General features: G+C 36.3%; 1 protein-coding gene across 1 annotated transcript in view; it reads left to right on the forward strand.

Annotated features, from left to right (window-relative positions):
* UNC13C (unc-13 homolog C) overlaps nucleotides 1–25176 on the forward strand; it is a 568731-nt gene that overhangs the window by 288565 nt on the left and 254990 nt on the right. The window contains exons 16-18 of the mRNA XM_045073496.1: nucleotides 9548–9616; nucleotides 11408–11497; nucleotides 16265–16393. Of these exons, the coding sequence (XP_044929431.1) occupies nucleotides 9548–9616; nucleotides 11408–11497; nucleotides 16265–16393 (288 nt within the window). The remainder of the gene's footprint in view (nucleotides 1–9547; nucleotides 9617–11407; nucleotides 11498–16264; nucleotides 16394–25176) is intronic.

Below are 25176 nucleotides of genomic sequence, written 5' to 3' on the forward strand. Positions count from 1 at the left end.
ACTAGCTCAATTCAATAACCATATGAAACAAGTATTTTTACTTTCGTGTGTGTGTATACATGAAATTGAGACCCATTGTAGAAAAATGATTTTCATGACAACATAGTTACTTTTTCCACTGTACTTCAGAATTGGTTCACTGAATAGATTTTTGTTATTATGTTGGTAGAAACTAAATTTTGAGGTATGTGTCATAGAGTAGAAACAAATGAGTCTCGGCAAATAAAAGTGTGTGAAGTCAGTAGGGGGAAAATGTGCTGCTGTGTGTACAGTTTTTCTGTCCTTTTTATCTGAAAGAAAATACGTATGAGGCATGTGAGATGAGTTGGAATGAATCAAAGGAAAAAGTAATTGTTATTTAATGACAAATCAAATTAAGTACTAGTAGATGAAAATACTATCTGGGTTAGGAGTCATGGGATTTGAGTTTGTGTTCAAATTTAGCAAGCCAAGCCAGTCGTTCTAGCCTGAATTTCTCAATCTGCTCAATGAAAATAACAACTACATTTCTTTTTTTTTTCTAAAGATTTATTTATTTATTTGACAGAGATCACAAGCAGGCAGAGAGGCAAGCAGAGAGAGAGAAAGGGAAGCAGGCTCCCTGCTGAGCAGAGAGCCCAATGTGGGGCTCGATCCCAGGACCCTGAGATCATGACCTGGGCCGAAGGCAGAGGTTTTAACCCACTGAGCCACCCAGGTGCCCCATAACAACTACATTTCTAATGTGTTTCTCAAATTGAAGATGAAAGCAAATGAGGTACAATATGATAATCCAGTTTGTAAAAGTTGAAAATGCTCTATAGATATCAGGTGTGAGGATTTCATCTCTCCTGCTCTACCTACAGTATAAACAGCATACCATCAGTTACTTCTGTTAGAAGTAAGTCTTGTAAGAGGTAGGACCAAAGAACCTTCCCTGACCAACTCAACAAAATACTATTATAACCGATAACAGATCATCAGAATAGTTTTGCTATAAAAACCTCATCTTGATAATAAGATCGTCTTGAGATTTTACTTGTAACATCAAGTACACAGTGTTATGAAATTGTTTTGCTTTTAATATTCTGCCTGGGTGCCTTGTAGAGAATAAGCCAGCGTTGTGGAACACTGAGCCTTTGTAGTTCTGAAAAAGAAGACATGTCTATATGATTAATATCTGTCATAAAAGCTACCTGGAGGAAAATGAGATAGAACTTCCTGCTGACCCAAAGAAGAAAAACCAAATTGATTTCACTACTTTTCAGTGACAACATGATTATAAAAAACTGTATTTTACAAATCAAATAACTTATTGTAGAAGAGGGCCAAAAAACTTTTTTCCTCAAGCTACAGTTTGATAAATTGATGATTTGGTATATAAATGTGAGTGTATTTTTCTCTGCCTACTGAAAATAATGCTACTTGCTCAGTCAGAGATATCTAAGTATAACGTTTCCCACGTTGGCCAATTTATGGCCAAAGGTTCTTTTTTACCTGAATTCTGAATCTGATCTGTTTCTTCTGATTCAAGAACACCATTATATTGGTCCTTTTTCATCCTTCTCAAAGGTATAACCCAGATATTTTGAGTATCTAAATAATAAGCCAGTGGAAAAAGCTTTTCTTACATTTTTTTCTTACCTTTTTTTTTTTTAAGATTTTATTTATTTATTTGACAGAGATCACAAGTAGGCAGAGAGGAAGGGAAGCAGGCTCCCTGCTGAACAGAGAGCCCTATGTGGGGCTCGATCCTAGGACCCTGAGATCATGACTTGAGCCAAAGGCAGAGACTTTAACCCACTGAGCCACCCAGGCACCTAGATGACCCCTTCTAACCTGAGACCCACTGAGCCACCTAGGCACCCTAGATGACCCCTTCTAACCTGAGACGCCTACTCTTCTTTGCCCTCTGTCGGTAAGGGTTAGTAGCTTATCTCATAGGCAAGGACCAAATCCCGTCAGTCTGATTTACGCATACATACACACTCGGATAAAAGTAGAAATACAGTAGGACTGAAAGATGAAAAACTGCTCTTCTAGCATAATTAATATTCATCGGTGCCTATATATAATGTAAATATTTCTTTGTTTAAAATGAGATTGGCAGAGACTCTTTTGTTAACGAACTGGAATGAAAAGGGAAAGATTGGTCAAGGGAAGATTTTGTCATGAAAAAGATTTTATTTTTACTGGCTGGGTTGGGTAAGGATTATTTTTTTAATTTAATAAGGTAAATTGAAACATGTTTATAGGTTATCAGGAAAGGAACAAGTTATGACAGTGAAGTTGCAGATTTATCAGATGGAGAACATGTGATGCAGCGACATTGCAGAAGAGAAAGAAAAATAGGTAGTTGAGAGTACAAAAGGAGGTACATTCTTTGGAATGAGAAAGGACAAGTTCCTTTCTGAAATTTCAGGAATAATGTAAGTATCCTTGTAGACAACTGTGACCTTTTGATACTGGAGTGAAAAGTTGGGTTTTCATACCCCATTAACGTTAATTTTCTCTGTGGTTGTCTGCAGGAACAGAAAATGCTCACCTATAAGACAGGAGCTATGATAGGTTTAGATAAATTATCAGAAGGAATAGAAAGGGGAATGCTTCAGGGCCATGTCAGAGGAATTCCTAGAAAAGTTGAAGGTCTCATTTGATGTTGAGAAGCATAAGTCACATTGTCACAACAATGCATGTGGCTGTCAGATTTTCTCAGGATTTTGCAGCATTCTGTTGTTCATGTAATGTACACAGCAGAAGATTGGATTGACTCCAGATAGAAATTTTGTAGAAAAGAGACAATGGAAGGGTGAGTGAATTAGTACATAGATTTCACCATGGGGTCTAGGTTTGAGAAGTTGCACCATGAGAGACAGAGACAAAAGATTTATGTAGGAACGTAATACATTTCAGTTAAAATTCCAAAGGGAAAGTCTTGGGTCCAAGATGTAGCTCTGGAAGTAGATTGTTGAAAATTGAATATAAGACCGTTATAATTTAGTTAAACCTGCTCACAGGCCATGACCACTGAATTTTCAGGAATACTGCAAGATAATTGCTGAACATAGCAGCCCTTGAAACCGGAAGTACTGAGAATACTAACATCATGGAAATTGGCAAATGCTAAAAATCAAGGCATTTTTCTTTTGAAGAGATGATTTAATAGCACACCATCGATTGTAAAGCTTGGAGTCAGGAAAATTAAAGAAATTCTTTTGGATAAAACATCCCTGTGGTTTTGGAAAACACCGTGGGTAGATCAAGGGTTGGAAAGGAAGAAACCCCGTGACTTGGGGTTTAATATCGCAACTATAAAGAAAAGTCTTTAGAAAATTTATTTAGTGAGTTATCTTAAAATACAATGAATTATTAGTAAAATTGATGTTTATCTACTTCATTTTTTTTTCTAACATATATATTCTCTTTGACCCAGCCAGTGTTGGGCAAAAATAAATAAGCAAATGCTAATAAATATTTCTTTGCCATTACATATGTTCTTCTATTTGTCCACTTTTTCATTTATATGTATTCATGTGATACCTCATGTAAGGCAGGTAATGAAGGGACTGAAAGATAAAAGGTGACTTCTAATTTCTGAAATTAATGGGGTAGTCATATAACCATATGTAGTGATAACCGTAAGTCATTTCCAAAATATGTTTAGTGTCAAAGGAGGTTATATTAACAAATTTGCTTTGAGATTTAAGAGGAACAAATGACTGATTCTTTTCAGGAGCTCATGAAAGTTTGATAAAAGGAACAGGGCTTTTAGGGATGAGTAGTACTTCCCAAGCTCCAAGAAGTAGTAGGGAAACTACTTAGGTTTTGAAAGACATTTGAGTAACATCAAGAATCGAGATACAAAATAAATTCAAAGTATGTGGAAGGTAGCCTGCCTATTGAGTAGGGCAAACAGAATAAAAAATGGTAGTAGAAGAAGAAGCTGTACAACTGGGTTGATAATAGATTGTTGAGGGCCTCTTAAGCCTACTGAGATATTTGGACATTATTCTCGAAGCTTATGGTGTAATCTAATAGAACCTTTGATTTAGAAAGTTAACTGTGTAGAAGAGATGTTGTAGAGGGGAGAGAGAGAGTGTGTATCAGACACAGTTCAGGTGCGGTAATAGAAACCATCCTAGAAATTTTAAGTAGAAAGGGATTTGGCACAGGGGATTGGGTGCTTATAATATCATAGGAAGTCCTGGCAGAAGATTCTTCTAGAATAATCCTCAAAATATCACAGTGAAACTGATTTGCAAGAGAAGTTGTGAGCTTACTTATAGTCAGGAAGGTGACGAATCAGAAGGTGGCTTCTGCTAATGCAGCTGTCTTTTGGAAATCACAATCCTAGTGACCAGAGACTGGGAAATGCATGTCTCTAGGACTTGACTTAGCAGCAGAAGTAAACCAAGAAGCAGGAGGTGGACCTCCATCTCCTCCTGTCGACTTTACAAATGTAGAGTCCACATGCTTCTAGAAGGCAGAAACTAACATAATTGCATACACTTGCAAAGGAGTTTGGCAAATATGGTGCTGAGTTTTCTAGTCTCAGAACTCCAGAAAGCCTCACTGAGGAAGGAGGAATGATTAAACCAGCTCCGGTATTGAATACAGGAGGACAAGATGGCAATTAGTGATAGGGCTGATGTGCGCACAGGTGGATCTAAGTTTTGTGCTGCTTAAACCTTATGTCATTTGATGAGACTCTTTTTCAGAAGAATACACATTGTCAATAGAAAAGTAATATTCATTTCTAATAAAAAATGAATCCTGATGAATTTTAAATCACTGTAGTGGGATACCACAAACATTACAAATTCCAGAAAAACAACATGATATTTTCATAAGCTTCCTGATAAATCTCTTTAAAAGTTTTTCTAGAGTTCTTGAGGGCAAATTCTTTGATCACTTCTTCATATAATGAAAATCCTGCAAAATAATTTTTTATTAAAAAAAGATAATGCAGTCTTTACAAGAGTTAATCAAACTTTTTTTTTTTTTGAGCTGATCAAACGTTTTTATTTGATGTTTTTAGGAAAGTTTCTCTTAACTTCAAAATTCATTGATAATCTGACACACATGTTATTGACTTACATCAAGTTTGGGAAAACATTTATTAGGTTTCTTTCATATGTGATATCAAAGCAAAAATTGTGCCTGAGAGAGTTAAATAGGCAATGAAAACAATGTGAGGCTATTTATTGCCCTAGAGGGAGAGGCTAGGGCTCCCTCTGAACTTAGCTATACTAAAACAAAAGATAGAGTTTTTAAGAGCTAGAATAAGCTGGAGAAAAAAATACCTGAAGGTATTGAGGGGAAATTTGATCAGTGGCATGTGTCCAGCTCATTAACTTATTCTTGGGTGTGCAAGTGTCTTTTTCTGTGATGAGGCTGTTTGTGTTTGCTACTTGGTACCTACCAAAATTAGTCTCTTACCCTCCCCACAGAGGCTGAGAGTTGCAGATACTATCCCTTAGCTAGAGGCTTTTAAAAAGATTTACATTTCTAAGGAGCAGAGAAAAAAATTACAATTGTAAGTTTTTTAAAGAGAATGCTCTAAAAGAAAGAGAGAGAGACAGATCAGGGTCTAGAGTCAGGAAGAAATCTGTCTAAAGTTTAGTCAGACTGAGGGAGATGTTGGGGCTCTCTAGGTCCATGAGGAGCACCGTCTCAGGACTTTCCCAGTGCCTATGAAGTGACTCCTTAAATACTCATTGAATTGATCACGTTTATTAGTCTGTCGCTGATGCCATCATGTAGTGACATTTTATAATTTTATGATATCTGTTGATAGCAGTATTAACCTCAAATCAGTAAGAAATGTAAGCCTATTTTCCATATGTTCCCGTGATTAACTAAATCATCAAAAAATATCAAAATAGGCTATGTATAATTTCTACTTGAAATGTTCTGTTCTTCTTAACGAATTACTGCTTTTGATATGATCTGGTAAAAAAAAGTTCTTCCAATTAGCTGGTCCACATCAGAATACTTCTTACCCTACTTTTTCCAAAGTTTACGGAAAGCTGAGGTCATGTGAACACCTAGCTAGGGATCTTCTCAGGGAAGCTGAAGTCAGTGAGGGCTCCCAACACTGAAGCAGCATCAGTTTCAAGTGAAATCCACCCCTGCTTCTGGATTGAGATACTGAGAAACAAAGAAATGGAAGAGAGACGCTGAGGTTGATGCAGAGGTGCTTACACACCTTCCTTATAAAGACTTTCCTTTCTCCAGTTCCCAGGATCCGAGGGCGACTTGTTGACAGTTCATGTTGATTTGAATGCACTTGTGGGGTAACAATGCCTTCCCCCCTCCTCAAAATCCCTCCAGTCCTCTGGGGCCAAAATCAGCCCACCAGCTGGTTTCATATGGAGATAAGAATAAATTCCACATTTTAAAGGGTTAAAAAAATATCAAGAGGACTACCATTTTACAACACTTGAGAATTACATGAAGTTCAGATTTCACTGTCCAAGAAACAACACTTCAGTGGCAGAGTTTAATAGTTGCGACTGGCAACAAAGCTGAAAACATTTACTACCTGGCTCTTTCCAGACAGTTTTTTGACCCTTGGCCTAGAGTTCTTTCTTTCTTTTTTTTTTTTTAATTTTAATTTTAATTTTTTTATTTTTATTTTTTTAAGATTTTTAAATTCATTTTATTTATTTGAAAGCAAGAGATAGAGATAGAGAGCATAGGCAGGGAGAAGCAGACTCCCCCAAGCAGGTAGCCTGATGTGGTACTCAATCTCAGGATCCCAGGATCATGACCTGGGCCAAAGGCACATGCTTAACCGAGGAAGCCGCCCAGGCATCCCTAAAGTTATTCTTATCAACTAATGAAACATATGTTTTTGATAACTGATAGCAGTGTTTTGATTAATGTGGTCACTACCAAATCCCAGGCCTGTATAGACCTTCCCCGGCAGAAAAATCAGGACGACAGCACGGGGTTAGATGTTGTGGGCATGCCCCTCGGGAGAATCTTTTTTTTTTTTTTTTAAGATTTTATTTATTTATTTGACAGAGATCACATGTAAGGAAAGAGGCAGGCAGAGAGAGAGGAGGAAGCAGACTCCCCCCTGAGCAGAGAGCCGATGTGGGGCTCAGTCCCAGGGTCTGAGATCATGACCTGAGCCAAAGGCAGCGGCTTAACCCACTGAGAATCACTTCTTAATCACCCAGCCTTTTGTTATTCCTCCAGTCACACCATGCAAGAAATAGGCCTCCTTAGTTCTTGCAAAGGCAATCTCTACTTAAATCGAAAAGTGATAAATAAAATTAAATTTCAAGCTGTCCTGCTGTTTAAAGAATCTCTATGAAAATTCAATCAGTAGCATACTTTTAATTTCCCATCATCTGATATTGTCTGGGATTTAGAGACAACAAGCTAGGCAGTTTTCTTCACATTTCTGTGTTCCTTGAATGTAAAATTTCCAGCTGGGCACGGAAGACTTGGGTAAGAAGACCACATGTGTGATCTATATCAGTCACCGTTCTGTTCGACTGCATGAAACAAACTCAACTAAACAGACTTAATAAGATTTTTTCCCCCATGGAACCCAAGTCCAAAGGTAGTAAGGAATTCAGGGCTAGTGTAGCTGCTCAGGATTGTCATTTTTTGGAAGGGTAGGCAGACAGGGCTAAGAGGCGGAATGAGGGCTCTCAGCTTCCTGCTCCACCAGGCCTAATCTCTTGTTTAGCTTTTCATCTGGTGGTCCCACATCTGTTATGCCTTCTTGTATCTAGTCTGAGTTTCATATGGGGGAAGGAAAGAAACCCACGGCAGATGGAGAATAGCCCGATAAAGAATTATATAGCAGACACCAATATGACAGTGTTTGCCAAACTCTTCTAGAATCCTTTAAAATAATAATTCAACTGGCAATATACTAGCTGAGTCCATCCTGTTTAATAAACTATATGTATCTCATTAGCCAAAATCCTACTGCATGGCCATTGCTAGAGGAAAAGAGGTCTGGGAAGGTAGGTATTTCATAATGGACACATATGACTCACAATGTCATGAGGTTCTCTTAGTAAGGAAGAATGAAAAAATGGATATCAAGCAGACAACCAGAACAGTCAGTCCCAGTGGAAGTAAGAGGCCCAATGATTTGGGCATTAGCACGGATGACTGGAGTGTCCTGATGATTTGTACCACCCACAGAGGTCAGATCAAGCATCTTAAGGCATGACATGAATGATTGAATGATTAACTTTGCTGTGGCCTAAACTGGTGATGGCCATGGTTCTTCCATTTTTCTATTTTGATTGAGAGCTACTGATCTAGGTGGTTGTGGGATGGGGGTTAATAAAAGGGCAGTATGGTTCACCTCTTCCCTTGGAAAGGTATGATGAAGAGTAGGAAAGAAATACCCAAGACCTTCGACTCATCTGTGTATTTCATGGAGAGTTTTGCTGGAGAGTCTTCTCTGCCTAACAAGATGGCAAGCAAGTTGAAGGCAAGGTTCATTTCTTGGACTCCTTCATTGACTCCACAGGGGGTTAACACAGAGGAGATATCAAGCTTTATTGCCTGATAGATAAACCTGATTAAGGCAGTTATTCAGAAAATAGAGGAGTTTCAACTTAAGAATGATTCATCAACTCCTGTTAATATTCAGCTCACTTCATCAAAATCGGTGACTTCAAGGGAAGAGTTATAACCCCATAAATCCACCTCATACGTGAAAGTATTAGGAAAGTTTCTACTTCTTCCAAAGTGCAATTTGTTATTTACAGAATAGTAATGTAGGCTGAGGCATTTAATGTTACTTACTTACACTCCCATATCTTTTTTTCATTTTTGATTAGATGTCTAAGACTCAGAATGGGAGATTGCCTATCCTATAAAGTTTGTGTGATTTTGATGTTTTTACCTTATCTAACTTATTTACTTTATTTAATCAACACAACTTCATCCTTATAAGCAGATTCCCTATTCTTATCTTCACATTCTATGATGAGGTCAGTTCAACTGCCTCAGAGGGAGGCATCAATAATTTTTTTGGTTTGATATTTTGTGCTTTTTTAAAAAAAACACTAAATCATAAACATACTTTAAAAGGTGATCGATACTTTCAGATTATGAAGTTTGTACTTGTCACCAAAAGGAAAATGCTTTTTGAAATTGTTCTTGATGAGAACAATAGCTATCTCACTTCAATAGTTAGGAGAAATTTTAAAAAACAATCATTTCTTTCTGGAGTGGTGTGTGGGGATGGGATGTGTGTTCTTCTTGCTGACTCAAAGTGTTGTGAATTAGTACAGGGGCAATTCAGTTGTCTGGACTCTTTCTGAAGTACACAACTTTCTGAATACTTCCTTATTCATCACAGAGAGGCCCTGTGGCTAATTGGCAAGAGCCTGGATTTGGTGTGAAAGAGGTGTGCATCTGAAGCATCGTTATGTCATATAGCCGAGCTATCAACTCAGATAATCGTTGACATCTTTGAACCTTCCTTTCTGTAGAAGGAGGACAATAACTAAAAGAGTTGTTGTGAGGACTGCATTTAGAATGACCCTTTATTTCCATTCTCCTCTTTTGTGTTTGCTTTGTACAGAGGGAAAAGTTCATAAAACTACTGGACCAATTGCATAACTCTTTAAGGATTGACCTGTCAAAGTATAGGGTACGTACAAAAGTATCTGCCTGAAGGTAAAATATCATGTTTGGCTGAGATGCTTTCTTGTCGTACTGTGAAAAATCATGCACTGTGTAGTGGGAAAGTAAAAATACTGGTGTTGGGATCTGAGGTTCTGTCACACTGGACAGCTAAGTTCCTAAGTAAGCAAGCTGGTGTCTCTTGTTCAGGGACCTTGCCCCACATAAGCCTACAATAGTAACGTGTGTATGTAATTTTACTTTTATAATTATAATAGCTGTCCGATTGAGGGGCAGCTAATCCATGAGGTAGACACGTGGCAGAGTCCTCATCCTAAAAGCGCACCCCTTGTTAATGAAGATATCCTGCTACTATTTCCCCAGCTTTTAAGATGCCTCTTAGACTCATTGCTTAATTTACTCTTCCTAAATCAGTACAATGTGCTCTTTTGAAGCTGTCCAGAGTTCTTGTCAGCTCTTCTGCATTTCACCTCCCGGTGAAACACACACAAATATACACACAAAAAATATATTCATGTATGTGTGTGCAAATGTACATATGATGTTATTTAAAAAAAAACTTAGTTACAAAACATTTGGTTATCAGTTTTATTTATAGAAAAAAGCTGTAGTAATAACTGTTGTATTCTTTATTTAATAATGTATTTCAAACATAATTCCATCATCTACACAATGTAGACCCTCTGCATTCATATTTTAGTTCATGATGGATGGGTATCTTAATTGCATATTTCTGGAAATTATAAAACTACATTTTGTCAAATTTACCCTTCCTGTTGGAAATGGGGCCAATACTAGTAGGAGACAAGTGCTATACAGGCAATTAAAAAGGTATTTGGGGGCCCAAAGGGTCTGAAGCCCACCTCATTTCTCATCATTTGGACACTGTAACTCTGTATGAGTTCATGAATATCTAAAAATTACCTGTGGTTTTTCTGATTGCTATTTATTATTTATTTATTTTTGATTTTTATTTATTTATTTTTTTTAATTTGAGAGAGAAAGAGCATGAGAGTGGGGGAGAAGGTCGCAGGAAGTCTGATGAGGGGCTTGATCCCGGGACTCCAGGATCATGACCTGAGCCAAAGGCAGTCGCTTAACCAACTGAGTCACCCAGGCACCCTCTGATTGCTCTTTAAAAAGCCAATCTGAAAGCATGTTAAAATGAGAAATTTCTCAAAGCAAAAATTGTTCTTTAGATCAAACATTTTCATAATTATACCTTCCCTCTACATCAAAGCTCTGAACATTTTTATTTTTTATATCACATCTCCACCAAATCGCATTAATCAACTTGTTGAAACCCATAGTACTTCCAGGAAAGACACTGCCATGTGGTCTGATTTTTCTTTTAGCTTTTAAAAGTTTCTTTGTGACTCATGGTAAATGCAGCACATGTAAAATTCCCAAGGTATTTTTGGAAAAAAATTGCCTGTCTTCAGAAAATTATTAAAAAAGTTTCCAACTACATGCTGTCCCCTCCACTTCTAGTAGCAAAACTATTATATGAATATAAAACTATGATATGAACAAGATTAATGATAACACAGCATGAATGATACTATTTTGAAAATAAATAGAAGGTTGTGGTTTTCTAAGACTAAGAAGAGAATATTTCCAAATTGTTTACTCTTTATGTTTTATGATACAATATTTTCAGAATAATATAGGTATATTTTTATAATTTTTACATAACTCCCTTCCCATTTCTTCCCCAGAAAGTTGATTTTAGTTTGTTTTCCCATCACAAGCTCTTAAGGCTGATAATTTACCCATTTTCTATTTCTTAATGAACCAGGAAAACTTTCCTGCCAGCAATGCTGAACGGCTGCAAGACCTGAAATCAACTGTTGACCTGCTGACAAGTATCACCTTTTTTAGGATGAAGGTACCTTATTTTATTTGTGGCTATCTGGTGTGGCATACCACATTCATTGCCCATTGAAGTCTGGTTTTTCTGCATCTCTTGATCACTACTGTTCAACCCCAGCAATTATGCTGTGATGACTTTCCAGTGCTAAGTGAATCCTCCAGTCTAAGGTGTGTTGAAAAGGGATTTTCCTAAACACCTAAATATTCTGATACCTTTGGCTCAAATGTAGTTTTAAGTTAAATCCATCTTAAATAAAGATGGCACCTACTAAAGAAAAAAAATTCCCTGAGAATGCTAAATGGAAATGAGTCGACTTTTTCAAGTTGACTTCTTCTTTTACTTTTAACTCAGAAGTCTTGCTGACTTTTTCATCCCAAGAGAGTAGCTGATTCTTTTAAGTTTGCCCCAGTTGTGGCAACTCTTGTTTTCAGCCCTGGAAATGTCTACATAGGAATAGATTTGATTGCTTAAATCATTAGTATAACTCTCATCTACCAAACTATGCAGGCATTTCTTTTTAGATCCGTCCCCTCTGCTTTAACAGCAAATTCTTTGCAATCATAATTTGGCTAACAGGACAATTCATGGAAAGTGTTTCCTAAAACTACTTGTCAGGCTATGCGCTAAAAAAGTTTTGCTCTTCTATGATGTTTATTCAGAAAACTCCTGTACAGGAAAAAAAAGAAAGAAAGAAAAAAAAAAACACAAAACAGTTTTCAGCGGCCCATGCTTGTTTTCACTAGAAGCACTAAAAATGGTACTGTATAATAGGAGATACAGAAAACCAAACCATACTCTATCAGCAGTCTCTTAGATTGTTTAAAGTTCAGATAAAATTCATTTGGCTTAAAATCACAGTTAAACTGGGTGACTGGGATAACTAGAATTTATATCCATCTGACCTCCTGGCAGCAGCTGCCAGAACAGTGAGTAGAGAAGGATGGTAAGCCTCCAGCCAGGCTCAGAGGGAAGTGTTACTTTATTGACAGGTGATGCCCGCCATCAACATTGTGGCCTTGGGGAAATAGGAGTGAGGGTAGGGGGTGCCTAACCTGTGCTATGTATCTGCCATTCCTCAGTCACTAGCCTTGTGTTTGGAAACAAAGTCTCAAACGGACAGCACCCTCCTCTACCATCTTCACTACCAGTTGAGGACCTTGCTTCCTATTTCCCTGCAGAAAAACAGGAGCAAAGTCTGGAGAGCTTCCTCAAGCTCAGACCACATGCTCCACCCACCCACCCCATCTCTCTACACACCTGCATCCATATCCATCTACTCTTCCTTCTTTTTTTATTACTATTGATTAGCTGTCTGTTCTCCTAGAAAAGGCCATCTCTTCCACCTGTGCAATCGATTTCATCCCCTCTGGAGCACTAAAGCCTTGGTGCAGCTGCCCCCCCCACTCTCTTCAGTGCTTGACTCCACTTCCTTCTCCAGCGGCTCTACCCTAATTCCTCTTTTCCTGTAATACCCAAACTCCTCAGAATCATCCTCTTTGTTGGCTTCCCAGTTTCTAATATCCCAGTATCTTTTGAGCAAATTTCAACCTCCCATTTTCTTCCCTCACTACAGACAGTAAAATTCCTTCCTTCGTTGTATGGATCTATGAGTTTTGGTGGGGTTGTATAACCTCCGCTTCAGTCAACGTATAAAACAGTCCCATAGTCCTCCAAAATTCCCTCAGGCTGCTCCTTTAGACTCAACCCCTCTCCCAGCCCTTGGTGACCACCGATCTGTTGTCTCCCTACAGTTCTTTTCCAAAACATTGTGTAAATAAAATTCTCCGCTACATAACATGACACACTGGCTTTTCATCGGTCTTGAGTGTAGCAGCTGTTTATTCCTTTTGATTGCTGAGTAGAATCCTTGTTTAGGTATACACTACAGGCATTTGAGTTGTTCCTAGTTTGGGTTATTAATAAGACTGTTAAAAATATTTATGTACATATTACTAGTGTAAACCGAAGCTTTCACTTGCATTGAAGCAAGGTTCCTGGGTCATCTCATACATGTATGATTAACTTTACGAAAAATGACAAGTTGTTTTTTCAAAGCATTTGTACAGTTTTGCATTCCCAGCAGCAATGTTTGGGAATTCCAGTTGCTCTGCATCTTCTGGTGAAGCTTTTGGTATTTTCCGTGGTTGTAATTTTTATTACTATTTTTTAGCCATTCTGATAGTGAAGTTGTATCTTACTGTCTTAATTTTATTTCTCTATTAATAATGTTGATCATCATTTCTTGGGCTGGTTTGTCATCTGAATTTCATTTATGAACAATCTGTTGAAATAGTTTGCTCATTTCTCTTAGTGTTTTGTTTGGGTTTCTTTGGTTTGTTTCTGTTTGTTTTGGTTTTGAGTATTAAGAGTTCTTTGGGGTCCCCAGCGGGCTCAGTTGGAAGAGCATGCCCCTCTTGATCTCTGGTGTCATGAGTTCAATCCCCACGTTTTAGAGATTATGAAAAATAATTTTTAAAAAACTTCAAAAAAAGAGTCCTTTATATAGTCTGGATACAAGACTTTTTTAGGTATTTTATTTGTTAGAATTGTCTTCCTGCCTGCTTTGTCTTTTCATTCTCTAACAGTACCTTTTGTACAGCAAAAAGTATTTAATTTTAATGAAGTTTACTTCATCAGTTTTTTGATTTACAGGTAGTGTAAAGAGTAAATAGTGGCTAAATTAAAGTCTTCAAGAGATTTTACTGTGTGTCTTCTAAAAGTTTTATTTTACCCTATATGTTTAGTCTTGTGTTTTGAGAGGTTTTTTTTTCTTAAATATGATACAAGGTATCGTGTCCTTTTTTTGCATACCACATGTTCAATCATTCTACCACCATTTATTTGAAGTATTATCCTTTATGCATTAGATTGCCTTTGCATCATTATAAAAAATCAATTGTCCATTTTGCTTGAGTCTGTTCCTGGGCTCTATACCGTTCAGTTGTCTATATTTTCACCTTTACCATATTGTCATGATTACTATAGCCTAATAGCAAGTCTTAAAGTCAGATATTGTGAGTCCTACATCTTTTTTCTTCTTTTTCAGAATTGCTTAGTTGGTATTAGTTCTTGTCGGGATATTGTTTGGGATTGGATTAAATCTACAGATTAATCTGGAGAGAACTGAAATTTTAACGATAATAAATCTTCAAAATCACCCTTGTTTTTGAACTCACTCCAATCAGACTTCTACTCCATCATTTCACCAAAAATGATCTAGTCAAAATTACTAAGGACCATTGTCAAATCTAGTGGTCAGTTATTGATCCTTATCCTACAATGTTCAGTATTATTATATGTCATCAGTCTTTCCTCCAGGAAACCCTTTCTTCCCAAGATTTTTCTTCTTGCTTAGTTTTCCTCCTATCTCATTGGCTGCTTTTTCCCCAGTTTCCACTGCTTTCTTCTTTGTCATTTGCCTGATGGCTAGAATTATCTAGGGTTTTTGTTGTTGTTGTTTCTTAGACTTCTCTTTTATATACATACTCATCTGGTCCTGTTTCTTTAAATTCTTCTTTAAGCTAATAATTTCTAAATTTGTATCTCTAGCCCCAGACATTTTCATGAGTCTAGACTAATATGCCCAAATGTCTACTTGAAATCTACTTCTGTGCATAACAACCTGTTCATTCTTTCTTTTCTTTTTTTTTTTTAAGATTTTATTTATTTATTTGACAGAGATTACAAGTAGAAGAGATGCAGGCAGAGAGAGAGAGGAGGAAGCAGGCTCCCTGCCGAAGCAGAGAGCCCGATGAGGAAATCCATCCCAGGACCCTGAGATCATGACCTGAGCTGAAAGCAGAGGCTTTAACCCAGTGAGCCACCCAGGCGCCCACAACCTGTTCATTCTTAACTTGTCTGAAACCAAGTCCCTGATTTCCTGTGCATAGCTTTGCCCATCTAAGTTGAGCCGCCTCCATTGTCAGTTTCTTAGACTGAAACCATGGGGTCCCGACTGCTCTCTCTCTCACACCAATCATCCGGTCTGTCAACAGATCCTGTTAGTTCTTCTTTCCCAAATTAACCAGAAAATGATTTATTCTAAACGTGATTTCCCCTACCTTAACACCAGAGTGCAAGCACATATTGACTGAATTATTGTGCTTTCCTCATTACTGGTATCTCTACTTTTTCCATAGCCCACCTTAGGCAGCCTAAGGGAACCTTTTAAAAGATGGTTCAGTTAGGTCATTTTGCTCTTCTGCTGAAATGTCAAATTGCTTCCCACCTTACTCAAAGCTAAGGATTGTAAAAATGATCTAGATACAGATGTTCCTTCTAGTCTCATCCTTTTACTTCTCTGAACTCACCTAATATTGTATCCTCTGTTTTTATTCTGTTCCACTAAAACACTTTCCATTCCCTCTTCTCTGCTTTATTTTTCTTTTCAGTGTGCATCATCTATTTTATTGATTAATTTTGCTATCTACTAGAATTTAGCTCCATGAGGAAAGGGATTTTTATTTCTTTTGTTCATTGCAATATAACCATTGTCACGCATACAGTAGATGATAAATAATTATTGAATTATTGCAAATTATAGGTGGATGAGTAATGTGATTAGTCAATCTAAGAGTTTCTAGCTGAATATTTACAACTGTGACCATTTTCACTGAATTGTATCAGGAAGTTAAAGTAAGTATTTACACATTCAAAACATTGTTAAGACCACATTTTTCCTGAACATAGAAAAATCAACTAAAAACAGTTATTGAGGTTAAGTTGTTTATATTGGATTGCGATCTTCTATTTTTGAATTTAAGGAAAAAATTTGTCTGTCAGGTTCTGGAGCTGCAAAGCCCCCCAAAGGCCAGCATGGTGGTGAAGGACTGTGTTAGAGCGTGCCTGGATTCTACGTACAAATATATTTTTGACAATTGCCATGAACTCTATTCTCAGCTAATAGACCCGGTAAGAAAAGACACCTGTCTCCTTTCTGTTTCTAATGTCTGATTTCACATTAACTGTGGGCTTTGAGAAGTCCCAATATCTTTTCTTTACATATGAACATCATTTTCATTTACATGAAATAATTCACCCCTTAACATAACTTTATGTAGTAGAGATAGATATTGGTTTTCTTTTTGTTTTGTTTTTAAGTTTTTCAGATGAGGAATCAGTTTCAGAACAATTAAGTGATTTGCTTAGGATCACATAGTGGTCAAGTGGCAGATCTGGAACTAGAATTTAGGACTCCAGCTCAACTCTTATGTTCTTCCCCTAAGTCATAACTGCCTTCCTTATCATGTTACCTCATAAAACTGATAGATGTGGAAATATTTATATAATGGATGGTAAAATCATCATACATGTAAATTTATTAAAGAATATTTCAAAAATACACAAGAAAATAGAGAAAGAAAGCCAAACATATATATGATTGCCACCAATATCACCAAATGTCAGCATTTAGTAATATTTGCTCTGTTCTTTGTTATCTGAAGGCAGTAAATGTTACACACAAAGCAGCCTTCCCCTTTGTGCCTTTTCCAAATGGAATCTTCCTCCCTCCTCTTTCTTCAGAGATAAATACTCATATTAGTCCGTTTGAACATATTTTCACATATGCACAATAAACACTTCAGTTTTATTTTCTGTGAATTGCCTATTAATCCTCTGCTGATTTTTCTGTGGGTTTGTCTTTTATTTATTAAGTTGTAAGCAAATTCTAAAATAGATTCTGAATGCGAATCCTTTGTTGGTTATGTGATTTCATAAACATTACTTCCCTCTTTATATGTGATACATTGTTTATGACATTTAAGTTCTCTAATGCACTCTATGATTTATGCATTGCTATCACTTCACACACTTCTAGTGTTTGGGGATGGCTTCTTAATATGTATTTATTGCCTATCCACTTTCCTGAAGAAAGCCGTCACTCCATTTGATATTGAAAACCTCACAATTGCCTCTGGAACTTCTTGGTTACTTGAGTGGGGCCGGAACTAGATAGCATACAGTGGATGAAAGCAAGTGAGTGTCTTTTAAGCTAGGTTTCAAGCCGGGTATTAAAACTTTCTGACTTCCTAAGCTTAGTAGGAGAAAAAACTTAAATGGAGCTTATTATTTTATATGAAAGCAATGTATAACCACATAATTATTCATAGCTTTAGCTTATTTTTCCTGCTAGATGTGCTATAGTTTAGAAACTTAGTTCTCTTGGATTTCTAATGATCAAATTGTCTCTCAACTGTGCTTTCCATTGGGTGGCTTTCTGATGGCTTACTTTATCCATTTTCTACAAACTTCCTCCCATAAGGCTCTTTTAGTTCTTTTACATTTTCAACCTCATTGTCTTTATTTTTTATTATTTTTTTTATTTTTTAAAGATTTTATTTATTTGAGAGAGAGGCTGAGAGAAAGAGCATGAGAGGAGGGAGGATAAGAGGAAGAAACACACGCCCCACTGAGTGGGGCATCCTGTGTGGGGTGTCCTGTGTGGGACTCAGTCCTGGGATTCCAGGATCCTGACCTGAGCCAGAGGCAGTTGTTTAACCAACTGAGCCACCCAGGCGTCCTCACTGTCTTTATTTTAACTAAAAGCTAAAATTGAAACTTAACTGTTATACCAGGTATGTTATTGATACGTAACATCGTAATCATCTTACCAAACCTTGTTGGCCTCAATTTCTTACTCCTTATAACTCCAAATCCACTGTCCCCTCTCATGAGCTCTGAAGTCTGTTATTTTCATGAGTTGGCCATCCTGTTTTATATCCATGCATTTATTTGTCATGTACATCTCAATGTTCCCCCATTCTCTGCCTTCATCAAATTCAACTTAAATATGATCTGCTGTTCTACTAATTCCCATCCAGTGGATGAACTGAATCACTAACATGGCATACCTTATTTATTGTCTTTCTACTCTCCTACTACTATTAATAAATAGCATGAAGAGTTTTATTTTTATAAAATATATAGAAATATGGACAGGTCCCAGAAAGGAAACATGTCCCTAACAGAAAGTAAATGAGGTGTCACATCAAAATGAATCAAGCTTAGCTTAATATTTGCCGACTTGGCTTTAAAAACAAAGACATTCATGTAGTTCGCCAACCAGTTAGTTTTCTTTTTAGGTAGAGAGATCTATACAGATTGTATAAGAAATCCTGTGAGTATGGGAAAATGGAGTATTTGGAGCTAAACTTTCCATCTAAGAAAAAGACCTTTCCATAAATAACATTATCATTTGAAATTCTAAAGGAAGCATCTATTGGATCTGAATAATTTAGGAAACTAATTCTCTCTAGAGCCCTTCTGAAACCATCTCAGCAAAGTTTTAATGATAAAGGTTCATCTCCCCTCAGTGGACTGCAATGTTCTTCTCTTGGGAGTGCAAGATCTTTTTTCCTCACACCACATATCTAAATTGTCCTGTAATTCTGATGACTTTATTTTCAAACGAAATACCTTATCTTCACAATACATCCAGAATCTGACCGCTTTTCACCAGCTCCATGCTTCCATCCTGTTCTGAGCCACCACCATTGCTCACTTGGATTACTCCACAGTTTATTAATAGAGATCACTACTTGCACCCTACCATTCTATGTCTATTCTCAGTAGAGCAGCAAGAATGATCCTTTATTTTTTTTTCATTGTTGTCATTTTTAAAAATTTATTTTTAAATTATTTTTTATAAACATAATGTATTTTTATCCCCAGGGGTACAAGTCTGTGAATCGCCAGGTTTACACACTGCACAGCACTCACCATAGCACATACCCTCCCCAATGTCCATAACCCCACCCCCTTCCTCACAACCCCCCTCCCCCAGCAACCCTCAGTTGGTTTTGTGAGATTAAGAGTCACTTATGGTTTGTCTCCCTCCCAATCCCATCTTGTTTCATTTATTCTTCTCCCACCCCCTTAACCCCCAATGTTGCATCACCACTTCCTCATATCAGGGAGATCATATGATAGTTGTCTTTCTCCGATTGACTTATTAAGAATGATCCTTTAAAAAGTAAGTTGGATCATATTCCTCTGTTGCACGGAATGTTCTAAAGTCTCTTCTTTTCAATCAAATTCAGAGTCCTCACGATTGCCTATAAGATGCAGGATCTGGCCCATATCACACCTTTCACTCCATTAACTCTGTTACTCTGTCCTTTGCGCATATTGTCGTGGAAATGGAGAGTTAAGTAAGAGTTTACCCACAGGAATAGTGTTGGACCCCTTGATTTTTATGTGAATGCCTGGATCATAGTAAGTACTCTAGAAAGCCTTTGTTGAATGAATTGAATAAATGAACAAACAATGATTCTTCTTACACAATACAATAACAAGTTATAGGTATATTTGGTTTATCATAAGAGATGGTCTGTCATAAGAGAAAGGAGTGTTCTATTCTATAGTAGACACTCAAGTGCTTGCCTAAAGCTTCTTGAGCTGTGCTGCGTCATGCTGCCGGTTCCTAGAAGATGAGATACGGGAGAAGTCAATGAACACCACATCCTGTTTCAGTGCTTGAAAACATCCCACAATATCCTGCAGCCCTCTCTCCTCTGCTGCAGTAACCTCGAAGTACACACACTCTAGATGGTATAGCTACCAGGTGGAAGAGTGCTCTCTAGCCTTGGATATTTAAGAAGTAATCCATTATCGCATTATCTCATTGAGATTTGTAGATTTATTTGTTACCACAGCACAGCTTAGCTTATTTTGACTAACAGACCTTCAAATCAGTTTCTAACCTGCTACCCAAACTCTATTTAAAATATATCCAGGTATTTGTAACTTGCCTATCTTTAACTCTATAATCACTATAGGATTAAATTCACTTATAGGATTAAATTCAGTTTGCCATTATCCTTTCCTTATTTCAACCTCATTTCCACCTTGCGTTCTATGAGTCAAAGCACTAAACTCCTGATGCCTTCGTCTGCGTTGTCTTTACTTGCCTGGATTTGTTTCACTTTCCCCCTTCATGGCTAACTCTAGCTCATCTGGCTGTTTCTTCAGAAAGTTTTTAGGGCCTTTCCTAGCTTAATTAGGTGCTCCTGCTCTCTGGTCTCATAATATCCTGACATGTTCTCACTCGGGCACTTATCGTGCTGAACTGAGGAGGCACAAAATAGTATAATAACTGCTTAGCTTGTCTTCTCCACTAAGCTGTGAGTTTCATCTTTGTAGCCCCAGTGTTCAGTGCTGTGCCTGACAAAGAGTAGGGTTGATAAAATAATAAATTAATAAAAAACAAAATTTGTAAAAGCACACTATATTAGCAATTTAGAGTCCCTTTCAGTGACTCCACTTCATAATCTGTGGTCAAGAACATGGTCTCTGATGTCAGAACACTTGAGTTCAAATCCTGGCTTTCCTGATTATTATTTTTGTAGCCTTGGATGCACTACTGAGTCTCTTCATGTCCTAGTTTCTTCATCAAGATGTATTTTTAATATTCATGCTACTTCTCTTTTATCTGAGTTCTCTTCAGATGAAGTAATGCCAGAAACTAAAAAACCAAGAATTTCAGGGTTGTTAGACACAGTATAATTCTGATTATTTAAATGTGGAAGCACACTTTCTCCAAAGGGGTTTTTGAAGAATCATGTAAAAGCAGTGCTTGGAAATAAAAATGGAAAATAGGTTTAAGGGAAAAGTCAAAGTAACTGCACACTCAAGGAACAGCCTTCACCTTGGCTGAGTCATCTAGCTCTGTTTGTCCTTGAGTTTAGCAGAACTAAGAACTCCAGTGTGGCCATGTGGACATAGGTGATTGATCTCCTGCATAAAGACACATGAGATAATCTGTAAACTCGTCCAGCATTCTAATTATATTTCTTTAATTAATAATGAGTTTAAGAATCCTCTCATAACTATATTAGTTTTTTGAGTGACCATTTTTATAAATTATCTGTTTATATCTTGTGCCTATTTTTAAAAATAGAATTTTTGTCTTTTCTTGGTTAATATCTTGAGTTTCTTAGTCCTTTGTCAGCTTTTGACATTGCAAAGATTTTTCACAAACTGTGGTCTTTATCTTTGTCACAGTGTACACTTAAAAAAAATTCTCAATTTTAATATACTCAGGTGGGTTTTATTCTGTTTAAATTTGAGGTTTGGAGTTTTAAAGAGTCTGTTCTACCCATCCCACAAATAGAGTGCCTCCTTCTGTGGATGTTAATAAAATGGATGTTTTCTTGGTTGATGATAGTATTATTAAGATCATTAAGTTATTTTTCCCTTTCTATTCCATGCTCCTAAGGCAAACTTCAGATTACAAATTGTCTTTTTATTTTTCCATTTTATTTTATTTCTTTTCAGTGCCCCAAATTCATTGTTTATGCACCACACCCAGTGCTCCATGCAATGCATGCCCTCCACAGATTGTCTTTTTATAAAGATGTTCTTCTAGGAACAAGCCAAAAATTCTCAAGTCTGAAAAAAATACTTGTCAAGTCTGATTGAACTGTTTATATTTTATTTTAGAAAGCTATCATTTGTTCCCTGCAGTGAGTTTACACTTACATTAATGCCTGATATATAATAGTGCTGAATGAACAGCCACCTGCTTGCCTGCCTGCCGGTCTACCTACCACCTAATACGTACCTACTTATTTATGGAAAAATCACATACAGATGGTCTCCAACTTAGGATGGTTCACCTTACAATTTCTTGATTTTACAATGATGTGAAAGTGATAGACATTCAGGAGAAACCATATTTGAAATTTTGAATTTTGATCTTTTTGTGAACTACTGATATGTGGTATCATCCTTTCCCATGATGCTGGGCAGCAAGAGTAAGCCATAGCAATTTCACCCCCAGGATCAAAAGGGTAAACATCTGATTCAGCTGCTCTGTACCCACACAACCATTCTGTTTTTCACTTCCAGGACATTATTTGATAAATTTCTTGAGACCTTCAATTCTTTATTATAAAATAGTCTTTGTGTTAGAGGCTTTAGCCTCACTGGAGGCTAATGTAAGTATTTTGAGCGTATTTAAGATAGGCTACACTAAGATGAGATGTATGGCTGGTTGGGTTTATCAAGTGCATTTTTGACTTACAGCATTTTCAATTTATGATGGGTTCATTGGGACATAATCCTATTATAAATTGATGAGAAAAAATATATATATTTATATATGCCTAGAGTTTCTTTGTTTCCCTCCCAAATCAAATTACCCTGCCTCTTGCTTCTCAGGCAATCTCTGTTACGAATTTGATATTAGCTTTCTGATTCACTTTGTGTACAATTAATATACATGTCTATTATCTATTTCTGGTACTGTCTATATCTCAACCAGTCTAGGAACAGTTTCTTGGTTTTTTTTTGCTTGTTCATTTTGTTTTTGTTTTCGTTTTTGTTTTTACAGCTACCTATCTTATAAATCTACCACGACGTACGTATCAATTTTAACATTGCACTTTTACAAGTAATACACAATGAATAATTCTGTGGTAGAAACTATGTTTGCAACTTCCAGTCTGTGGTCTTAAAGAACAGCAGCAGGCCCTTCTTTCCTCTTCTTTCCCAGTTTTACTAGAAATAATGTAAACTTCATTGTAAGCCATTTAGTACCATGTGATCAAAAGCATGCCCTTTTTTTTCCCCCACATGTGTTAAAATGTCCTTTTACTTGTCTAACTCCCATAGTACATGCTGAGTTTAATGAGAATAAAACTCTCTTATTTAGTATTGAATTTACATCACATAACACTATGTATCATATGGAGTAGCAGAAATCAGCAAATACTTATTTAATGGAAATTCCATACAAAAACATCTGTTTGTATGTATGTAGCATGTGATAGGTATCCTGATGTTTACTTAAAACTTGACCAAGTTATATTTTGAAAAGTTCTTGGGACAGAAAATACCCTCCAAGAAATATATATATATATATATATATATATATATATATATATATATTAAAGATTTTATTTATTTATTTGACAGAGATCCCAAGTAGGCAGAGGCAGGCAGGGCATGGGAGAAGCAGGCTCCCTGCTGAGCAGAGATTTCCCCATGCCAGGCTCAATCCTAGAACCCTGGGATCATGACCTGAGCCGAAGGCAGAGGCTTTAACCCACTGAGCCACCCAGGTGCCCCCCTCCAAGAATATTTTAAATGGGCAACTTACATGAATTCTAGGGTATCAAATTTTGAAAAGTCTAACCTTGAGCCACAGGTGTGTACTTCTATTAGTTTAGCCAAAGCAGTATCTAGTTTTGTTCTTTTGCTTTTGTTTTTGCTCTAGCTAATTCTACATAACTCAGTAATAAAAGGAAAGTTAAAAATAAGATATGATTTTGAAATTACAAATTCTTTACAAATTTAATTCTTTAACTTTTGAGATATTATTTAAATAGTGATTATTAAGGTACTGGCTAGAAAGTATCCCTGACTTAAGTTTTTTGATGATGATGATGATGATGGTGATTATTATTATTAATTTTTAAATCAGTGGGCTTTCTTTTGCAATCAGTAGCATTAGTTTAGGGAATGGTGTTCATTCTGCACATAAAGTACTTTTTCACTATCTCACGAGATTATTGTATTAGCACTGAATCTAAGTAAATACAGACATATTTAAAATTTAATTCTCCTTTAAAGTTTGTTGTAAAATGTGTAGGAGAAAGCTTATGAATATGAAATTTCTTCTTAAAATACCAGCTTCATAAGTGATACATAAATTCTTATAAAAAGAAATTGCTCAAAATGAGACGTGTATTGACTAATGTACTGATGAAGAAAAAACATGAAAATTCAAAGCCTAAAACATTATTAGACCTTTGTTTTCATCAATGTGTATTTGAGTTTTTCTAACAAAGTAAAATTAAAAGTCACAAATGAAAGCTTTTGAAAACAAAAATAAAAATTCTAAAGTAACAAAAGAGTATATTGTATCAGTGAAACTAGGAAACTCTTGCTTCTAAAAATGGATTATGACAATGAATGCAAAGAAAGTAAGAAATCCATAGTGTTTCATAAACACTGATGAAACATTTTCAAAATAGACTATCAAATGACATATTTAAAATATAAGTGGACCAAGAATTTTTACACCAGAAATGCAAGGATGGTTCAACATTAGAAAAATCTATCGATAGTTATATTGATAGATATTATAATTCACTTTAGTACTTAACTAAAAGAAAATATATATTTATTCAACATAAGTATAAAAAAATATGTTGAAATTTGATGCCTCCTTATGATTAAAAAAGAAACTCAGAAAACTAGGATGGAACATAATTTTTTTTTTAATTTAGTTAAAGTTACATTAAAAAGTATCTATGGGTAGCATTTAAAGTTAAACTGATGAAGTTTAAGAAATATAATTCAGAAAGATTTCAGAAATATAATTATCCTATTAATACTGTTATATAATGTAATATTTGAAGAAATAGAATAAGTATTAGGAAAAGAAAAATCTTTTATAACTTATATGATGATATGACTATATACATACAAAACTCAGAATCTACCTGAGCTAATGTTTCACATAAGAACAAATCTCATTAAACAAGTACAAAACCAGGAATTTTTTACACCAGAAATTGTGCACATATTATTAGGGAAGGGAACAGTAGTTTAGAGTGTTAAGAAAATTACATGGAATCTCATCATATGGCGATAAGGGAAAAACAGAACTGGATTCTTGCCTAACACTATATACAGTGTAAACTCAAAAGAATGAAAGAGGTGAGTATAAGTAGTAAAAATAATGGTAG

Source organism: Mustela putorius, unplaced genomic scaffold, assembly GCF_011764305.1.
Source record: "Mustela putorius furo isolate JIRA1106 unplaced genomic scaffold, ASM1176430v1.1 tig00537243_pilon_pilon_pilon, whole genome shotgun sequence".
Taxonomy (NCBI): Eukaryota; Metazoa; Chordata; class Mammalia; order Carnivora; family Mustelidae; genus Mustela; species Mustela putorius.